Source organism: Falco rusticolus, chromosome 6 (assembly GCF_015220075.1).
Source record: "Falco rusticolus isolate bFalRus1 chromosome 6, bFalRus1.pri, whole genome shotgun sequence".
Taxonomy (NCBI): domain Eukaryota; kingdom Metazoa; phylum Chordata; class Aves; order Falconiformes; family Falconidae; genus Falco; species Falco rusticolus.
The window spans coordinates 26,311,290-26,330,853 of record NC_051192.1 but is presented as its reverse complement, the minus strand read 5'-3'; the positions used below and the strand labels follow the sequence as shown (position 1 = coordinate 26,330,853).

The following is a 19,564-nucleotide window of genomic DNA, read 5'->3' as shown; positions in this document are numbered from 1 at the left end:
TAGGGTTTGAATTCACCATTTATTAGGTACTCTACCTTGATTTTCCATGTAGATAGCTTTGTATGAGAGTCATGTGACTGAAACTTAGACAGTTATATTTCGTTGTCAGTGTCTACCCGCATCACCATGTATGTTAAATAGTCAGAACAGGACCTCATTCTACAAGAGTCGGCGAAAATATAAGGAATAGTTCACTCAAAGAGGCCTTTTTCTTCAGTGACAATAAAGAGACCAGCTTAGAAAACTTGAGATGCCAAACTTAGTTAAAATGAGGCCCTCCCCTTAATGCATGTGCAGTGTGTAGCTGGGAAGGAAAAGCAAAGTAATGCACTGTAAAGTGATACACTATGACTCAGTAATGTGCCGTTATAGGCAATCCCTAATGGCCTGTGCAAGCAAGACTGAGTTCAAAACTACACATTGATTTATTTTTTTTAATCTTTTGAGTGATAAGTTTTCCAATCTACATGTGAATTTACATAAAATTGTGTTGAAATACATAATATTGAAGTTAGGTACAATTTATTTATGTAAGAAAATGCATGCATGCATCTTAAAACATCATAAACTACAGTGGTTTTATGTCTTGTCCTATAAAACATCTTTCCATCTGAAGGATACCAGGGAAACAGTTCTTGTGATTATATGCAGATGTTTTACAAAGGTAATTTTATTGATTAGCTTAAAAGAGAATAGTAAGATTAACTAATGAATCGATGAAATGTTGCATTCGGTTGCAATACAAATAGAGGTATTTGCAGTAGTAATGTAATAGCCCACTACAATTCGGTTAAGTAAGAAGTGAGGGAGATAATGCACTACTTGGGCAAGGTGAAACCCAGAGCAACTGGCCTTCATCACAGGTAATAGCTGTCTAATGTAGTTATGGCAGCTTGCTACTTCCAGACAACATGGTGCTTTCTGTTCAGAACAGGCTTAAAAGAGCAAGCAAGTTCCTGGCACAATGAATACTGTTTTATGTACCACGTAAGAAGTTCTTCACAAGTTTCTCATTCATGTTTGCATTTGTCATGGAACCCATCTGCATAACATCTTGCCCTGCGTAAAATCTACAAGTATTTTCCATTTTGAATTATGTGACACCAGTTTACAAATACGAACATAAATGACTACTTCCTTTATTTTAAATAATCAGTAGTGTTTTGTATGCTAGGACCAGGGTAGTATAGCTGCAAGAATTAATGTGAAATATGTTAATTTTTTTAACATTTATTCTATGACTGTATAAAACATTACATAATTGCTTTTTATTTCAAAGCTTAGATGGAGCTATTCATAATTTTAGCACCTCAGTTGGCAGTCATTGTATGTTGTGCAGAGCAGCAAGTGGTCATAACTCTTTTTGACACTGATTCTGCTGCTGGTAGGAACCGCAGGCTAGCTTCATTCATTTGTCCATAAACTGTTCCAGGTAACTTTGGGTGTGTACAGCTGGTAGAGTAGGCTTCCAAAATGAGTAAATTTACTGCTTCCATGCCTGATACTCTTTTCCTGTCTCCAAAACCAAAGAATCATTCTTTTTACATTAAGAGTAGATGGCAAAATACCCCCCAAATGCAAAGTCAAAGTGCTGGTTCTTTATCTGGAATGCTAGAAATCAAAAACTTGCTTTAGAATCTCTGGCTTTACCCAAAAATTTTTGGAAAATCATTCCTTCACAGGTAGAAGTAGGAGGTAAAAGGGATTTTTGCAGCTTCCGCTGGCTGGTACAAAAGCCCAAGTTGTAATAAAGAGATAGCCATGCTTAGTAAGAAGATTCAAATACTTTTCCCTTTATTTTTCACGGAAAGTTCATGTCCATGGCAGAAGTGTGGTGAAGCTCTTTTCTGGATCTATTCTCAGAGTACTTGGTTACTTCAGAGTTGTCATCTGCCCTTGTCTGGGACACGCAAGAAGGAAGAGACTTTGATGATAGTCTGAAGCTTTATTTGTAATGTTTGTGATACAGCTTTAATTCAGGAAAGTGGTATTCCGCTATAATCAGCGGTCAGGGAATGTTGGCATTTTTTGATGCCTTTAAGGATGCAGAAAGTACAGAGACCCTGTTCACAAGCCAAGGTCCCTGCCTACTTCTCCCATAAACTAAGGTCTGCAAGCCTGTATCCAGTTGTGGGGCTGGGCATAGACTGTGGTACAGGACCCTTGACCTGTCATCCAGTCCTCTGCCTCCTGACAGCTGCCCTTTTGTCATTCAGTTGTACTGAATCCTGCCTGCTGGAACTCAAAACCCGCTGCATTGAAAGAAGCAGATGTCCTTCCCTGTGAAGCGTCTTTTCTTTTTTTGATATAAAAATAACAGCTATCTGATGTTACTTTGGACAGTATCTTTCTGCCCAGCCTGGGAGAATCATCATTAGGCTCTTCAGCAAGTGACCAGATCATGACTTCTGGTTTTGATAGTGCCTACTCAAAAGGTAGGTGATACAGGCTCCTTCCGAGCCAACTCCTACCAGTGCTTTGACTTTGAAGCCACCTTGTGTGTCCTTCTGTCCAGTCAACTCTTCTCTGAGCCTAAATGGAAGATAGGCAGTGCCTGTGTCAGAAGACAATTCTGACTTCTTTTTTTTTTTTTTTTTTTCCCCTGTCATACCTGAGCCAGTCAGATTTTCCACCTGGCATGAAATAACAGCGTAAAATGAATTTGTCTTGTGTATCTTACAGAAAGAAGGTTATCTTAAAGGAAGATGTATGTAAATAGAACAAGTAAATACGGTTGCTTTTCTCCATGTTTCAATTTTGACAGCTCTCACTCAACTGTGAATTATAACTTTCCCAGTAAAGAGTCAGCATTTATGACCAGAAGTGTCCTCTGATTATTATAAGCTACGCTGTGGTATGCATGACACATTGTTATTTGCAAAACATTCCAGTAGCCTAGTAGCAAATTCTATTTCATAAAGGAAAATAGTACAACAAAGTTTGAGGACATTTTTATTACCCATCTTGTGCTGGTAGCTAGGTTTCAGTTTATGCTCAGTACAGCCTGATTCCATCGATAAAACCTGATTAGACCTAGATTTTGTTCTTTATTTATGAAGATTGAAATAATAAAAGTATGTTAAAAAAAATCCCAATGAAGATACTCCTTCTAAATTTATTTTCAGTTGAATGATATTGAAGATCCTAAAAGATTGTGTGTTTTAAAGTCCAGATGCTGCTTTCATAGAAACCGATTGTGGCTGCTACTTTTTTAAACTCAACATGATTAGAATGAAATCCTGTTTATACTCTACTCATGGAAAATATTTTCTTAAAAAATATGAAGCTCATTTTCCTTTTTCCCCCCCTCTATAGATATGACCCAGACATTTTGTTAGGCTATGAAGTCCAGATGCATTCCTGGGGTTATCTCTTACAGAGAGCTGCTGCACTAAAAGTTGATTTATGCCAGATGATTTCTCGTGTGCCAGGTAAGTTATTGTATTGGGGTTTCAGTTCAGTTTCAATAGAAACAAGTAGAAATTTATGAATAAATTAAAAAAATAAATGTGGAGTATTTCCTCAGATGGACCTTTTTTTGTTGTTGCTGTTTTGTTGTTGTAGGTATAATCACAGTAAAAAAATAATCTGAAATACCAATGAGATTCTGGTTTTCAGTGTTTTCTGAATTTTTTAATTCTTTGTGTATTCCACTTCTGGGTGTGTCCTGTATCCATGAACGTAGATTCATTTTCAGTAGTAACGTGTTAAGTTTTCAGTTCTTGGAGGTGCTTCTGCTTCCAAACTTTCTCTTCCTTCTCCTTTGTTTCTGTCATATGCGTATGGTATTCAGGTTACCTACAATAATCATTATTTGAGTTTCTCTGGCTAGGATACAAGGTCATAAAGATGCTCCTGAACAGCACGTGCCCTGGTCAGCAACTCTGTAACAAAATCCTTACTTTCAATAGCTATTCTTGTACTGTGGGCAAATTTTACTAGCCCAGGTGCTGAAGCTTTCCTCCAACATTCAGAAGATCATCTGTTTGAGGGGTTTTTTTTCTTGAAAACTTGAGGAAAAGTTACCCAGGAGAGTGGTAAGCCTAGTGTCTACACTTAGCCAATCAATAGAAGCTGTTGTTCTGAAGAATGCCATGAACAGCTAGACAAATGTAGTGCACCTGAGAGCAGTCAGGATGACTTTGTAAAATTAAAAACTGGTTCAAAAATTTGTTATAGTTCTTTGCAGTCATCAAGATGATGTGGATGAGGGAGATAGGATCCTAAAAGTCAAAACAATTGAAAAAGCTGCTTTTGTCAGGGCTCCTGCCAAAGATCTGTACAGAAACTAAATAGCTGTGAAATAAGAAGTGCTTTCTTGTGATTGTCCTATTAAAAACTTGATCCTACTACTTAGTAATGGTTGAAAAAGCAAATGAAATGTTAGGAATTATGGAGCAAGGAAAATATAAAACAATGTCAATGTTAAAATCTGTAGCGTGCTTGTACCTCAAATACTGTGATTCTAGCCTCTTCCATAATCTTTCCCTCATCAAAATGGATATAGGAGAACTGGTAAAGGTGAGAAGGGTAATGCAGATGTGTCTAGTAGTCTAGTTAAGTTAGGACCAGAAAAGACAAAACTGGGTGAGAAAGGTGAAAGCCTATGAAATCTTGAGGGATGTAAAGGGAGATTATGGATTGGTTGTTCACAGTCTTTTCCAATGCAAGAACCAGAAAACACCAAATGAAGCTAGCAAGGCCGCAGCTATAGAGTAAGAGTTGAATTTTCATCCCTGGGTTGTTAACTGTTGAGTTCCTTGCCACGAAATATTACAAATGCTTAAAGTGTATGTTGCTTAAAGAGGAGGTTAAATTATTGGAAGAAAAATCCATTGGGAACTATTACATATGTGAAAACAATGTTTGGCCCAGGAAAGCTGCAAAAGGTTAAAAGCTGGGAGAGTTCTAGAGAGATTATCAATACCTGCTTCCCCTGTTCTTGAAGTCTCTGCTTCTGGGTACTTGATAGAACATGATACTGGGCTAGTTGCATCTTTGGGCTTACGCAGCGTAGCAAGAGCATTTTTTATGTTGGCATACTGTGTGCCTGGCCAGGAGAACATGATGTTTTAGAAGAGCTACGTTCACGCACTCCTTCCTTGAGGTTTGAATATTTATGTACTCTTTTGATGCCTTCAGAATTTTTTGATGCTTTTATTACCTGTGACCTGTTTAGAAAAGGTCTGAGTCTGAGACCTCCCAGGGACAAGAAAACATAGGTACAAATTGCATCTTCAGTTGAAAGTTGTTGGCAACTGGACCTTGGTGAATTTTTTTAGTACTTAATACATGAAAACAGGAACATATAGCAGTTTAAATATGGGTCGGCCATCAAAGGTCACAAGTTTCCTTCTTCAGCACAAAGGTCTAAAATTTGTTCTTTACAAACTGATTGTGTGAACCTTGTTATGAAATTCTCCTGATGGCTCAAATTGAGATGATGTAATGGTTGCAATATTAATGCCTCTGGGTACAGTCTTCAGAGGTATTGAAGGACTTTGGACCCCTTACGCTTCAAGATTTGCACCGTCTTTGGTAAGAGGAATGATCAGTGTTGCAGTCAACGTTTTCTTAAACCTCCAAAGATCACAGAGATTACTGCTGTACTGTAGAAGTATGGCTGAACAACCGCTTCAGTTTGGGACAGTTAACTAATGTGTCTCTGCTTTTGTTCTGAAGGGATGAGTCACAGGTCTTGTCTTGCAGAACAGCTATGCCTGCAGTGTAGTTGATGCAGAATCAAAAGTTACGTTAGCAAAGCTCTTGATAGTACTCATCTTCATGACATAAGCTGTTGTTCAAGTTACTGGAATTGGCGTGCACATGAAGAGTTCCTCAAGAAAGACAAGGTTACTTCTCTGGGAACAGCATGGTTCTTAATGATGATGTCCCTGAATATTTCACAGTTGGACTTTCTTCCCTACATCTATGAAGTCCCACAGAGCATGAACTCAGTTCTAGTGAATGAAACCAGGGTTGTAGCCCTTAACATCTTTCTGCATAAAGTTTCAGTGGGCATGCAGGACGTAGGTATGATCTCCACAGCACTGGTATTCATAGTATGGATGTTCTTGTGCCAGGCGGCAGATGCACACCCAGAAATGGTATACATAACACTTAAAATGTTTCTAAGAACTAGTGTTATTGTAAGGTAAGTAATTATTCTTTTTTGAATGAACTGCAGGAGAAAGATAAGGAAATGTTCACACTGATGAGCTCCTCCCAAAAATGTCATGCCATAAGTGTGGGCTTGCATGCATGACCATAAACGTACAGGTGTTGTGTTCTCTGTTGCTTTGTGGCCTCCTTGTCCATGGTTTTGACCCCATCTATGTTCCTCTTGCTTTTCCAACCCCTATGCTTCATATTTCCCTCCCTTCTTCACATGCTGTATTTTCAGAACAGGAAGTGCTCCTTCAAGCAGTATGCTCCTCTTTCCTCCTATTGAAATAAAGATGGAAGGTACTTTTCCTTCCCTTTCCTGTGATTTCAACTTAACAAAAAGAAAGCTGGACTTCTCTCTGGTTTTGCTTTATTGGCTGAGTCTGGTGCTGCCTCTGCCATTTACAAGTGAACTATTCATAAGTCATTAGGACACACCACAAGAGAAGTGAGTACTGTGCCTGTGCGTAGTGGCATTTTTTGTGTGTGCACTGTGGCCTCCTGTTTCCTCCTTTGCATCACAGCTCAAAGTTAGGGACTGGGTAACAGAGAATGAGAGGAGACTTTTTATTTCATCTCATGCACTTGAAAGATAGGAAGAGTGTCCAGTCCTGCTTCTTAACAACTTTGCTTCCAAAGAGGCTCACGTGGTTCTGGTGATCTATTCCCCATACCAGCTGTAGAGCACTACAGGGTTTTTGTAATTTTGCAATGCTCATCACATGCAGAGTCTTGTTCATCCGGGCAGTGGGTCTCCTTTGTGATCACAGTATACTTTGTTGCCTGTTTCTACCAGCAAAACAGGAAGCAAACTCAAGAAATGTAGGGTATCTCCTAAAGAACTCAGAAGAGAACTAGAGTGACACTGCAGAAAGTAAAACTAACTGATAATTTCTGCTTCCAACAAAAGAAAAAAAATTGAGGGGGGAAAAATTTAAGTTCCTTACTTTCACAGGAGATCCAGCATGTGGAAAAGAAGAAAAGCAGGATAAAAAAAATGCTGCTGCTTGTGGGTTTTTTTTTCCCATCCAAACATGAAAAGAGAAATTGCTGTTTTCTCTCCTTAAAAATCTGAAACAATAAGGAGGTTAGAAAGGTGATACGCATTTTGATACTGTGTATGAAAGGTCTGCTAAATTTTGTCAAGGCTCTGTGATTTATTGATAAGGTCAGTAAATGCAAAATAGGTTTTCTTAATCATATTTTGATATACAGATTTGAAAGATCAACATACAAAGTTAATCTGTAGTATGTTCTTTCACAACAGTCAGAATTTCAGGCAATTTGTACTTCTGTCTTCAAGGGTAAATGTGCTTCACGGCTCTTTGAAGAACAAGTTGCTCAGTTCTGATCATTATTGCAAAATATTGTGTATCCACACTTCTGTACACTCTGTCCAAAAGTTCCTGCTTTTTATTAGTAGGGTACTGTGCAGGGGTATCTGGTAAGTGAGTAGTGGCAGAGTATACACCCGACAGTTGAAAAATGGGTAGGGATTTAGAATTGTGGGGAAATTGCCTCAAAGTGCTTTCTCATCTGTTAAACTAATAAGAAGGAACAAGACAGAGGATCAAATAATACAGTGTGTTTTCATACTGAATTTTATCTGTGTTGTACATTTTAAAAAACATCTATGTAAACTCAGGAAAGAATACCAAAACTGTAGCCTTAGGATGACTGAAAAAAAAGAGTTTCAAGAAATATACCAGAAAGACCATCTTCTTTTGTGTTGTGGTATTTCAAAGCATGAAAAAAACCCAAGGATGGCAAAAGAGGGTGTCTTTCCTGTGCTGTAGTCACCACTGTCTTACAGGAAGATTCAGAGTGCCTCTGCATTTGTTCCTTCCTATTTCCTTCTCTCTCCGTTTGTGCTATCCAGAACTCGTGTCTGCTGGCTCCCACTGCGGTGGGTTTGCTTTTACTGTATGAAAGGCACTGAATTTTCTCTCCCGTGACTTGGTTCCAACTGTGTAAGATCATTGCCAATAAAGCCTTGAGTTACAAACCCTTTAGGGCAGAAATCGCTTTTTTTTTATGTTGTGCACTAATGTGCGTGCACGTGCAGCTAACTCCGTTAACATTCAGCATTGCTTAACCGATATATTCACTACAGAGAATATATTGCCATGGACACCATTTCAATGAAACCAAAGTTAAGAGTTATCTTCAGAGGGATGCGCAAGAAAAACCTGGGGGAGTTTTATTTAGAGATTGTGTGGAAGGCCAGTAAATAAATAACCTTGTGCAATCAGTAACAGTCTTTACGAATTCTTATTTTTCTAGAGAGCTCAAATTGGAAGAGGGATAGCTTGATTTAGTCTTGACTGTCCTATAACTTGTCTGAATATATTCTTTTTTAATGTCTTTAGATGAAAAGAAAGAGAACAGATTTGCGACTGAGCTGGATGAATATGGATCGGATACAATGAGTGAAATAAATATTGTTGGGCGAATTATCTTAAATATTTGGAGAATGATGAGAAATGAGGTAAAATTTGTAAAAGGTTAATTGGACTTACTGGGATTTTTAACTTACTGTAGACTTCGTTGAAAATTTTGTTTAACTTCTGTAACTTTTTGCTTTATTCGTGTACACTTCTTCAAATAGAGCAGTCTGCCACTTTGAGAATGGATTTTGCATATCACTAAAATGTAAAATACTGAAGCCGTTATCTTTCAGTAATGTTTCTTAATGATATTCCTTTTCACTTCCTTGTGCATTTTGAGAACAACTTCCCTATTTTAGCAATTAGTCTAGTATGGTGCTTTTAGTAAATTAAATAACTTGAACTTTTTTTTAAGCTGTTGGGCTTACTCATTGTTTTGCTGTTTATGACCTTACATTTAATACTCAAATGGCTCAGTCTTTACAAAGCTTGTTCTAGCCAAATTCAGATCAGATCTTTGTGATCTACTTAATACCACATATTCTTTTGAACTGACGAGGGATATTGTTTCCTGACTTGTAAATAGTTAGGGACTTCTAAGTATGAATGTTTACGTTTGTAACAAAGAATACTAAGAAAAAAATAATAAATTTAGTTGTTATGATTTTTAAAAAGTAGTTATTTCTTTGACTATGAAGAACATCGTGAATATTAACAAGTGCTTTGCGTTTTTCTAGGTGAATCTAATGAATTACACTTTCGAAAACGTGGGCTTTCATGTTCTTCATCACCGTTTTCCCTTATTTACTTTCCGAGTTCTGTCTGATTGGTTTGATAATAAGGCAGATGTCTACAGGTAATAATTTATTAATCCATTTGGTTTGTTATTTTTAAGGTCGCATTCTTAACATTGGATAGGTATAAGCTAAAGTCAGCATAGGAAGAAATAATCAGTTTAGCTCGGGTCCTAGAGCAGTCTGTGTGCAGCAACATGAGGTTATTTACTCAGTTGTTCTGCTGTGTTCTGTTGTGTAGTTAATTCAGTATTTCATCTTTGTGTATTTTTCTCTTTAAAATGCACAAAAAGCAATTTTTCAGTTACAGTTTCAACATATCTGAATAGGTACGCTATTTTGAAGTTCTGTAAGGTCTTTATTTTGTGCGTACTATTCATCAGGACTTCTGTGAACTGTCAGGTTCACATCAACCAAGCTAGCCTTAAAAATAGCACAGAGCAGTTTGCAAGGTGTAAAGACAGAAACTATAGCTGCTTAAAAATACCTTTAAATGACACACAGCACACTGGCCTTTACTGCCTTGGAGTGATGTGGTATTGTGTGATACGAACAATTCATAAAACTTGAGTATTGATGTGAACGTCTTTCATGATATACATATAATTTCTGTACAAGTTAAGTACTTTTCAACTAGGTGGAAACTTGGTTTAGTGCTGAAGTTACAGATTTCTGTCCAACTGAGATAGGTATTCTTAATATAGAAGGATATCTCCACAAAAGTCCACTTGGTTAAAAAACCCACCTCAACCGATGAGGAGAATCTGACGTTTCTGTTTCATCCTTTAGGGGCAGTGAGGGAAACAGGGTATAGCATGTTACTGAGATATACCTTAACAGTAGTATCTTCAGCATATGTAAGTGTATGCTTGTGTGTGCCACATTTTTGAAAGAGCCATACAAAAATGTCCCAGGGGAGATTTTATTTGCTGGTTTGTAACAAGCTGTCATAAAAACACGTTTTTCTTAGTAGAAAGAGCAACACTCTCCTCATTGTTTATAACGAGTTGTTCACTTTCACAGATGGAAAATGGTTGATCATTATGTTAGCCGGGTCCGTGGGAATCTCCAGTTATTAGACAAACTGGATTTGATTGACAGAACAAGTGAAATGGCAAGACTTTTTGGCATTCAGTTCTTACATGTGTTAACAAGAGGCTCCCAGGTAAGATTCAGTTTTCCTTACGCTTCACAAAAGCAGAATAGTCTTTACAAAGCACTTTAGTTCTTTGGTATCTTTTCAGTTAGTGTATGTATTTTCGTTAGGTCACAGTAGACTGTTTTGCGTAACATAAAATTGAAACATAGAGGAGGGCAATTCAAAAGCAGTAATAATGGATTGAATGCTTAGTCTCAGAGATTAAAAATAGCTGTTAAAAATAGTGCCTGAAATCAGAACAGCGAGACTCTTCTACCAACTTTGGGAACACTAAGTTCTCCCTCTGAGCTGGTATTTTTCACACTTACATGAGTCTGAAAATGAATGCTTTTTAAAACACTAAGAAATACAATTGAGCATGGTTTAGAGAGATGAGATGATTTTCTTCCAGGGCAGACAAAGCTGCATCAAATATGTTCTAAGTAACATTTCCTGTGAAGCAGGCCTCTGGGTGAGATCTGATGATAAGACAAGAAAGGCTCTGGCTGTATTGAATACATGTGTCATGCAAGATGTGTGTGGTTCTGTTAGTTTGATACTAGCATCAGAGGGAAGGGGAGCAGGACAGAGTGAGATTTATACAACTCTTTCTTTGAGACCACAGCAATCTCCAGTAATACCAAAGGATTTCCTTGCCTAGGTTCTGAGTGATGAGACTAACTAGACTGTTTTCATGGCTTCACGTGAGCCCTGAACACCAACTGAAATAAGAGATGACAACTCTCACTCACATGTGTCTGGTCTTTTGTTGTCATCTTGCCTACCGTAATTCTTGCCTACCATTTTTTTTTTCTGTTTTAATAGACATATAGCTGAGCTGACCAGGTTTGATTATTTTGCCAGTATCTGTGGACAAAAAGACAAAAACTAATGTCCTAAGCAGACCAGTCTTAAGCCAGCCAGAAACAGGAGCGACTGAAGCTGCAGTTCCTTAACAGTTCAACCCCATTCAAAAATGTTGCCACCTGTTTTCCCTTGACTGCAGTTCCCTGTGTCATCTCTTGACCTAGTGCAGGTTCTTGTTGATCTTGCTGGTACTGTCCCAGTATTTTTTTTTGGGGGGGGGGGGGGGGGGGGGGGGTGATGCCAGCAGCCAGAACTATGGTGGTGGTTGATAGACATTTGCCATTTTAGCTCCCTGATCTGGTTTACCGCATTACCAGAAAAGTACCAGTGTTGGGACAAGGGAAGAGAAACGCAGTTAGGGACAGGGAGGGTGGGACCTGGCATACTGCCAGTGTAGATATGCTTAAACTGTCATGATTGCAGCTTGCAAAGACTGTTCCACCTGTCATTTTCTCAAATGGCTGTGAGTGGGAGCAAGCAACAGAAACATGGTGCATTTTCTGTCCTGACTATTCTCTTTCCTTCTGTGCACGTGTGTTTTGTTTCCATTGAAACTTTCTAGGTCACAAAAATGGCAGTTGCAACAATCCCAGTCACCTCAAATAATGTTTTTTTCCCTTGGAAGTAGTTCCTTTTCTCCTTAGCTGAAGAAGATGTTAAAATGGAATAGTACTAAGAACAGATTGCAAACATTTTAAGTTTTTTTTTCCATATTTTTGTATCTCTTTAAGTTTTACAAGCCCTTTTCTAAAGGTGATTTTTTAAATTTTATTTTATTAAGCTATCTTGAATATTTCATAGTAGACTAAACAGATGTAACAGGAGGTAGTCTTATGCATATGGATTATTAGTTAGATGATTGGAGAACTCGCTGAAAACTGGGGGGGGGGGGGGGGGGGGCGGAACAAAACAAAAACCCTAGCTTTTGCCAGTTCCAGTCCCTGACCACCTCATCACACATCTGACTTCATTACTGGACACAAATCAGTGCAAGGCAGCAGCAACTTATACTGCTGCAAAACTATACTTTCAAACTCCAACTTGTTTGCAAGTGTCGTGGTTTAATCCCAGCCGGCAACTAAGCACCACACAGCTGCTTGCTCACTCCCTGCTCATCCAGAGGGATGCGGAGGAGAATTATAAAAGAATGTAAAACTCGAGGGTTGAGATAAGAACAGTTTACTAGGTAAAGCAAAAGCCGTGCATGCAAGCAAAACAAAACAAGGAATTCATTCATCGATTCCCATGGGCAGGCAGGTGCTCAGCCATCCCCAGGAAAGCAGGGCTCCATCACACGTAACAGTTACTCAGGAAGACAAACGCCATAGTGCCAGATGTCCCACACTTCCTCCTTCTTCCCCCAGTTTATATACTCATCATGACATCATATGATATGGAATATCCCTTTGGCTAGTTCGGGTCAGCTGTCCTGGCTGTGTCCCCTCCCAATTCCCCGTGCTGCTCCAGCCCTCTCGCTGGCAGGGCCCAAGAAAACAAAAAGTCCTGAACTTAGTATATACATTACCCAGCAACAACTGAAAACATCAGTGTCCTATCAAGATTGTTCTTGTGTCAGAGACAAAACACAGCGCTGTACTAGCTACAGCTACTAAGGAGAAAACTAACTCTATCCCAGCTGAAACCAGGACAGCAGGGTGGCAGGGTCTTGTTAAAGCTGTTGGTTCTCTTAAGTTCGTTTATAACATCAGTTAAAGAAATTGTACCTAATCCGTTCAGTACAGTGACTGAATATGCAGTGCAGCAAGCTTTTGAATCATGATTTAGTTCCTTATAAATCACAGCATTTTAGAATTATATGGGAATGTTCATTGATATTTTGGGATTTTCAGTCCTTTGCCACCCATGTATGTCATTTTCAGGTATTTTGGTTTTTATTGTGAATGGACACGGTGAGTACATGGCTACTACTGCTTTTAAAGTCTTACTAAAGCATTGAATAATACATAAATAGGGCTGGTTTTTTTCTCATGCTGCTATCTCCATATATGACATTTTCTGATGTCTTGTACAAGGTGAAAGTTCTTAAACTTGTTATTTTACACTTTCTGTACTACTTGTGGCATCATCAGGGAGAAAGCATGATACTCAGTGCAAAGCAGCAGACTTCTGAAATGGGCTGATGTAGATTCTTCCTTTGGTTCTCTTGCTGCCAAGCATATTTTAGTTACTTCTCATGGTCAAAGTCTTGGAGGCATAATTATCAACTTACACAACTCGCATGTGATTTCTTTGTTTTCCCAAATGTTGAAATAAAATTTCTGTGCAGATTCCTATGGAAAATGGTCATCAACTGCATATAATACTATTCTCTTCAACATTCTGTAAGTCTTAACAAAAATACAGTTTAGCAAATGCTTGTTCACTGATTATAGCATGGCTGTCCATATGTATTGTTGCAGCCTGTTGTATATTTATTTTTTGAACCTGAGCTGGATGTTTCTTTTTTCCATAGATAAAAATCAGAAGTACTTGATTTTCAGTTATTAGAGCTAAGTGATGAGGAAACACATGGAAAAGTTCCTCAATATGTGATATAAAATATACATTAAAAGTAAGAGTGTGGCAGTTTATTTTGGAAAACTAGTTGTCCATACTTTAAATTCAGGAAATGCAAGTGTGTATTTACACAGTTTTAATACACCCATGCTTATTCTTTATTTTCTAAATTATAATTATTATATCCAAATTGTTTTGCAGTATCGTGTGGAGTCTATGATGCTGCGTATTGCAAAGCCAATGAATTATATTCCTGTGACACCCAGTGTCCAGCAGCGAGCTCAAATGAAAGCCCTACAGTGTGTTCCCTTAATAATGGAGCCAGAATCTCGCTTCTACAGCAATGCTGTCCTCGTATTAGATTTCCAGTCATTATATCCTTCCATTGTGATAGCATACAACTACTGTTTTTCAACCTGCCTGGGACATGTTGAAAACTTAGGAAAGTAAGTTGTTATTCTTCTCTCACAAACTTTGATTCCATAGAGACTTTACCATCTTTTCCCAGGTACTGAGAACCCTTGGTTGTCATTGGAAACAAGTGGGCATGTATGAATAGCACCATTTTCTGTTACACAATAGAGATGATAAAGATCTACTCTGTGGGTGGGTGCATGTGTATACACACACAGGCACACATATTCACATATCAATATGTAATTTAAATTAAATACAGAATTAGACTCCATTGTGTAAAAAATAAACAAAAAAAAACCAAAAAAAAACCCAACTCTGTATGTGCATGTGTGTTATTTTAGTATTGTCACCTATTTTATTATTGTGGTGATGCTAGTTTTAATATTGCTTCAGAATAAGTTAAAATGTTATATAAATCCACTACCTATTTTCAAACTGGACTAGTATTATTCTGCTGTATGTTAGTTATTGTTCTCTTTTAACAGTCTTAGCTCACTCTGGTCTTAACTAATCAAAATAAGAAGATACAGTGATACTCTTTGTAGCATCTCTTACTGATTTTAACAGTAATTCTGTTAATCGGGGGAAAAAAATCTCATTGCTCATTGTTGTTACCTCTATATCACAATATTTGGAAGAATGGGAAGATGTATGTGATGATTGCTAGGTGTCACCATCAGGTTTTCAAGTTTCTGATTTGAAATTCTGAATTTCTAGGAAGAAAATACATGCAGTGTTTTCCTTTGCAAACATGCATGGTTTCCATAGGGGATTACAGTATGAGTACCTGCCTCCACTAACTCAGCATTTGGAAATATGCATTAACACAGAACAGATTTGATAAATTACACGTGTTGGAATTCAACTGTTTATTACTACTTTATGGCTAAAGCCTTTTGCACGTAGCTGAGAAATTTAAAAACGGTAGTATGTTTGTTTAGACCTGAGATTATAATTGTGATTCTATCCTTGCTGGCATTCCCAGCGTTTTAATGTGAGTTGATGCTTTTGCTTGATGCTGCTGTAAATGAATGAATTGTCTTCATATTTAATTTTTCTCTTTATTAGATATGATGCATTCAAATTTGGCTGTACATCTCTCAGAGTACCTCCTGACTTACTTTACCAGATTAGGCATGATATCACAGTGTCACCCAGTGGAGTAGCTTTTGTCAAGGTAATGATATTAGTGCTCTGTGACAGGTATTTTCACTTCCTGTTGGCTGACTAGCTTAAGATCAAATTGATAATTGTAGTTTATATTTTGCTGCAGTAAGAGCAGACAGAAGGGGGGGAGGTTCGGTTCTCATTTCCCAATGTTTTTTTGATATTTGTCAGTGCTGTGCTTCTGGCAGTTCAGGTAATAAAATGTTATCTTCATGCTTTCATTGATACTGAAGGCTTATTTCATCTATAATTAAACTGTATTTTACTAGTGCGGTTTGGGGATCAAACAGTAATTATCTGTGTGTAACACTTTGTTCTTCTCCTGCCTGTATAGCAGAATGCTTTCCTAGAAAAAGAGTCATCATTCGGGAGATGAAACTCCCTAACTTGCTTTCTGTTGTTCTCATTTTATGTTACATGTACTGCTGGCTGATTTGTAATGAATTAATAAATATGGCCTGGAGCTCTTACAAATAATTAGCCGCTCACCAGCATATGTATACGTAATGTAAAACAAAAAATGTAAGTGAGGAATATTTGCAGAGTTTTTTAAAAATAGTATTCCTTTAGTATTTAACATTTTGAGAATTATCAGTTAAATACTGAAGTCCCAGTTTAGTTAATAAGGTTATCTAAACATTGCGTTCACAGGGCTGATGAAAGCAAAGAACAAAAAGCTATTTACCCTGCCCTTAAGAGCTTTGCCTGTATCCTAGGTTGCTTGTAATATTTGTGAGATGAGCCAAACCGCTGGTGCCTAGGGCATCTTGCGAATTAATTTGTCTTCTTAACAGTGATTATCTAATAGTTCTGGGTTTTGCTTTTACTCCTAACTGTTTAGGTTGGGCTTTTTAACATAATTTTTTTCTTTATTCCCTTTATGACAGCCTTCAGTAAGAAAGGGTGTGCTGCCAAGAATGCTAGAAGAAATCTTGAAGACTAGGATAATGGTGAAACAGTCCATGAAGGCTTATAAGCATGACAGAGCTATAACTCGAATGCTGGAAGCTCGTCAGTTGGGTCTTAAATATATAGCTAATTTTACATTTGGTTATACTGCTGCTAATTTTTCTGGAAGAATGCCATGCACTGAGGTAAGGGTTGCAGATAAAAACACAGAAGAACTGTGGAAAAGACAAAACAGTGTAGTCGGATAACACAGTATTATTGTTTGAAACATATTTAATCTAAATACCTTCATAAAAGCTGGTTTTATTTGCAGTATTGAAAATCAGCAACTTGGGATTTATTTGTGATTCATTTTAATAAAAAATAAAAGTGTTGGTTTTCTTCTTCCCACCAAAGGGCATTTGGAGTTGGCATGTCTGTAGAGCTCTCTCCAAAGGTAGATCGGATCACAGTTCTGATAGTGGAAATAAAATAAAACATTGTAGCTGTTTCATAGTTTTCATAAAAGGATTTGTCAGATTTGTAAAACTAAAGAAAATGAGCCTAAGCAATCTTGTCTTGCTCCTTACACTTTTAATATGCCTAGAGAAGTTCAAACCAAATTTTCCTTTATTTTAATTCTTTGTAATTTTTGATCGCTCTTCCTTTAATTCTTGCTGTTGGGGGGTAACACAAGCAACTCAGTATAGTAATTCTCATAAACAATGCTTGATAAGCAAGGTTAGACCATGTTTATCAAGAGCTGGTATTGGGTTTCACAGTAGAATACAGGTTTTCAGTTTATCTTTTAACTTTGCAGGTTGGGGATAGCATTGTCCACAAAGCCAGAGAAACATTGGAGCGTGCTATAAAACTGGTGAACGATACGAAAAAATGGGGTGCTCATGTTGTGTATGGTGATACTGACAGGTAAGGCTTCTTACTGTCCTTTTTAAAATCTTTGTAGTTCTTTATAGATATGTTTTTCTTTTGTCTCAACAGGGGTAATTTATGATACTGAAAAGAGTATCTGGACCCTCTTAGAGTATGTGGACTCTTAGAACGCACTTCGAGGGTTTCCTTTCTTTTGAAAACTATGTGGAAAAGAAAGAGGGGGGGAAGACTATATTTTTTCAGCTGTGAATTAATATAAATCTTATTTATCGAATGAATATTTTTGTGCCTGTTTATGATGCCATTTTTATTTTTGAAAATAGAGTACCTATCAATGTGCAATGCGTACTATATTGTACGTAGAGGAAAGCACTATTTTAAGCTTCAGAAGTGGATACAATTCAGAGGCAGCCACCAGAGCATTAAAAAGATACGATTAGGCTGCCTGAAATACATCATATAAATATCTCCTCTTTCTCGGTCACTCTTTCATCTAAATAATAGCCATGCTCTAGGCATATGCGTCTCTAGTGCAAGACTCAGATAATTTCTCAGCCATGGGAAACAAAGCTTGTCTGGCTATCCTTCCTTAACTTGTGAATCCAAGGACTGATTTCAGCCAGTTTTGATGAAAGACTTGAAAATTCAAAGATACTAAATTCACAGTAACTTCCAAAATGAAAAACTGTCGGAGAAAGGATGTAAAATCCTATTGCTGCCTATAGTAGGGGAAAAAGGGGGCACCCAGAGCTCTTTACGGTTCTCTCCTGGGAACTCGAAGTTTTACAGCGCCTGGGAGCAGTGATGTTCTCTGCTTCACCAGAGTCACAGCATTTGTCATGCCTTTGGCGCTCCTGATCTCATACCAAACACTGCAGTTTCTCAGGTTTTTTGCTTTTCTGTCTGAAGGAAGGGAACAGGATTGATAACAACATCCCTGCCTTGCTACCAGGAAACTGTTGCTTATAAGTTTCAGGAAATATGTTGAACAGACTTGTGCTTATTTCCTATGTCTCATTTCTCTAGCATGTTTGTACTCTTGAAAGGAGCCACAAAGGAGCAGTCTTTTAAGATTGGTCAAGAAATTGCTGAAGCTGTAACAGCAACAAACCCCAAACCTGTTAAACTGAAGTTTGAAAAGGTAAAAGGAAAACATTTTGTGTCAAGTGTGTTGGGTGAAAATATTGTTACCCTAAAAAAAAAAAAAAAAAAAAAAGTGAAGATAAAAGATATTTCTGGACAGTAACATAGTGTAAGAATATACAGCAGTTGTGTGCTGTACTGTCCCTGCGGTTACATTGCAAGCACCTTAATGCCTCAGGGACCTTGTCAGAGGAGCACTGCAGCATGAGCAGCAAAAAGAAATATTCCTGCTTTCACATCAGGATGCCTGGTGGCCTGTTGTGCTGGCAGCACCAGGCAATTTGAAATGCCTGTCTCATCAATTTTTGGAAACATCACCTTCAGTTTTGTATTATATACATGCAATCAAACCAACGTGTGCAACTTGCTAGAGAAAATGTGCACCATCCCTTGAAGTGATTCCAGTGTGTTTAATTACAAGCCTGATACTTATTATTCAGCCAGCCTTAGCACACTTCAGGATATGTCCATGTGATACATAGACATATAAAATGAAGAATCATAAAAATCCATTCAGTAGGAAGAAGTGTTAATGACAATAAGCCTTCTGTAGAAGAGCAAGGCAATGTGATACTAATTTTGGTGGAAGTTTATCACTAGAAAGTCATTAGCAATCAGTTCAGGTGCTCTAGGTATTTTCAAGGTACATACCTGACTCAACAGGTTCAATCAGAATTTGTAAGCAAATTGCCATTTTTTGCAGAAATTACAGTAGAAAAATATTAGCAAGAAAAGTCAGGATACCTCTGGAAGGCACGGCATTTTTTACCTCACTGACTAATGTACAGGAAAGCTTCCCACTTTGAGGTAATTCTGTGTCATTAAGCTGAAGGAGTAATTAGCCAGAAAAAAAAATACTAGGTGTGAGGATATACTTGAGAAGATGTCCAAGTGCCCTTATTCACCTCTGGGTCAAAATACTGAGTACTCACCTAGGGTAGCTTCCTAGCACAGGAAGGGGAAGATGCCTCAAAGCTGGAGGGAGCATCAGTCCAAGAAATGGGATACCTGTGTGCAGGACCTTCTTCAGCCTCAGGCGGTCTAAACTCTCACTGTTCCTTCTTCCATGAGAGCCAGGAAGACACGGTGTTATCCTGGTAATACGTTGTTCTCCATTCTTTCTTTTAAAACTGGTAAGGAATACTGATGCAATCAAGAGAATGAAGTAAGAGGTTGGAGAAAACAAG

At 37.9% G+C, this 19,564-nt stretch overlaps 1 protein-coding gene across 1 annotated transcript in view; it reads left to right on the top strand.

The window, feature by feature from the left end:
* REV3L (REV3 like, DNA directed polymerase zeta catalytic subunit) overlaps window positions 1–19,564 on the top strand; it is a 125,065-nt gene that overhangs the window by 97,435 nt on the left and 8,066 nt on the right. Inside the window, exons 19-27 of the mRNA XM_037391313.1 lie at window positions 3,316–3,431; window positions 8,535–8,653; window positions 9,290–9,408; window positions 10,370–10,511; window positions 14,070–14,314; window positions 15,354–15,462; window positions 16,340–16,546; window positions 17,161–17,270; window positions 18,261–18,375. Of these exons, the coding sequence (XP_037247210.1) occupies window positions 3,316–3,431; window positions 8,535–8,653; window positions 9,290–9,408; window positions 10,370–10,511; window positions 14,070–14,314; window positions 15,354–15,462; window positions 16,340–16,546; window positions 17,161–17,270; window positions 18,261–18,375 (1,282 nt within the window). The remainder of the gene's footprint in view (window positions 1–3,315; window positions 3,432–8,534; window positions 8,654–9,289; window positions 9,409–10,369; window positions 10,512–14,069; window positions 14,315–15,353; window positions 15,463–16,339; window positions 16,547–17,160; window positions 17,271–18,260; window positions 18,376–19,564) is intronic.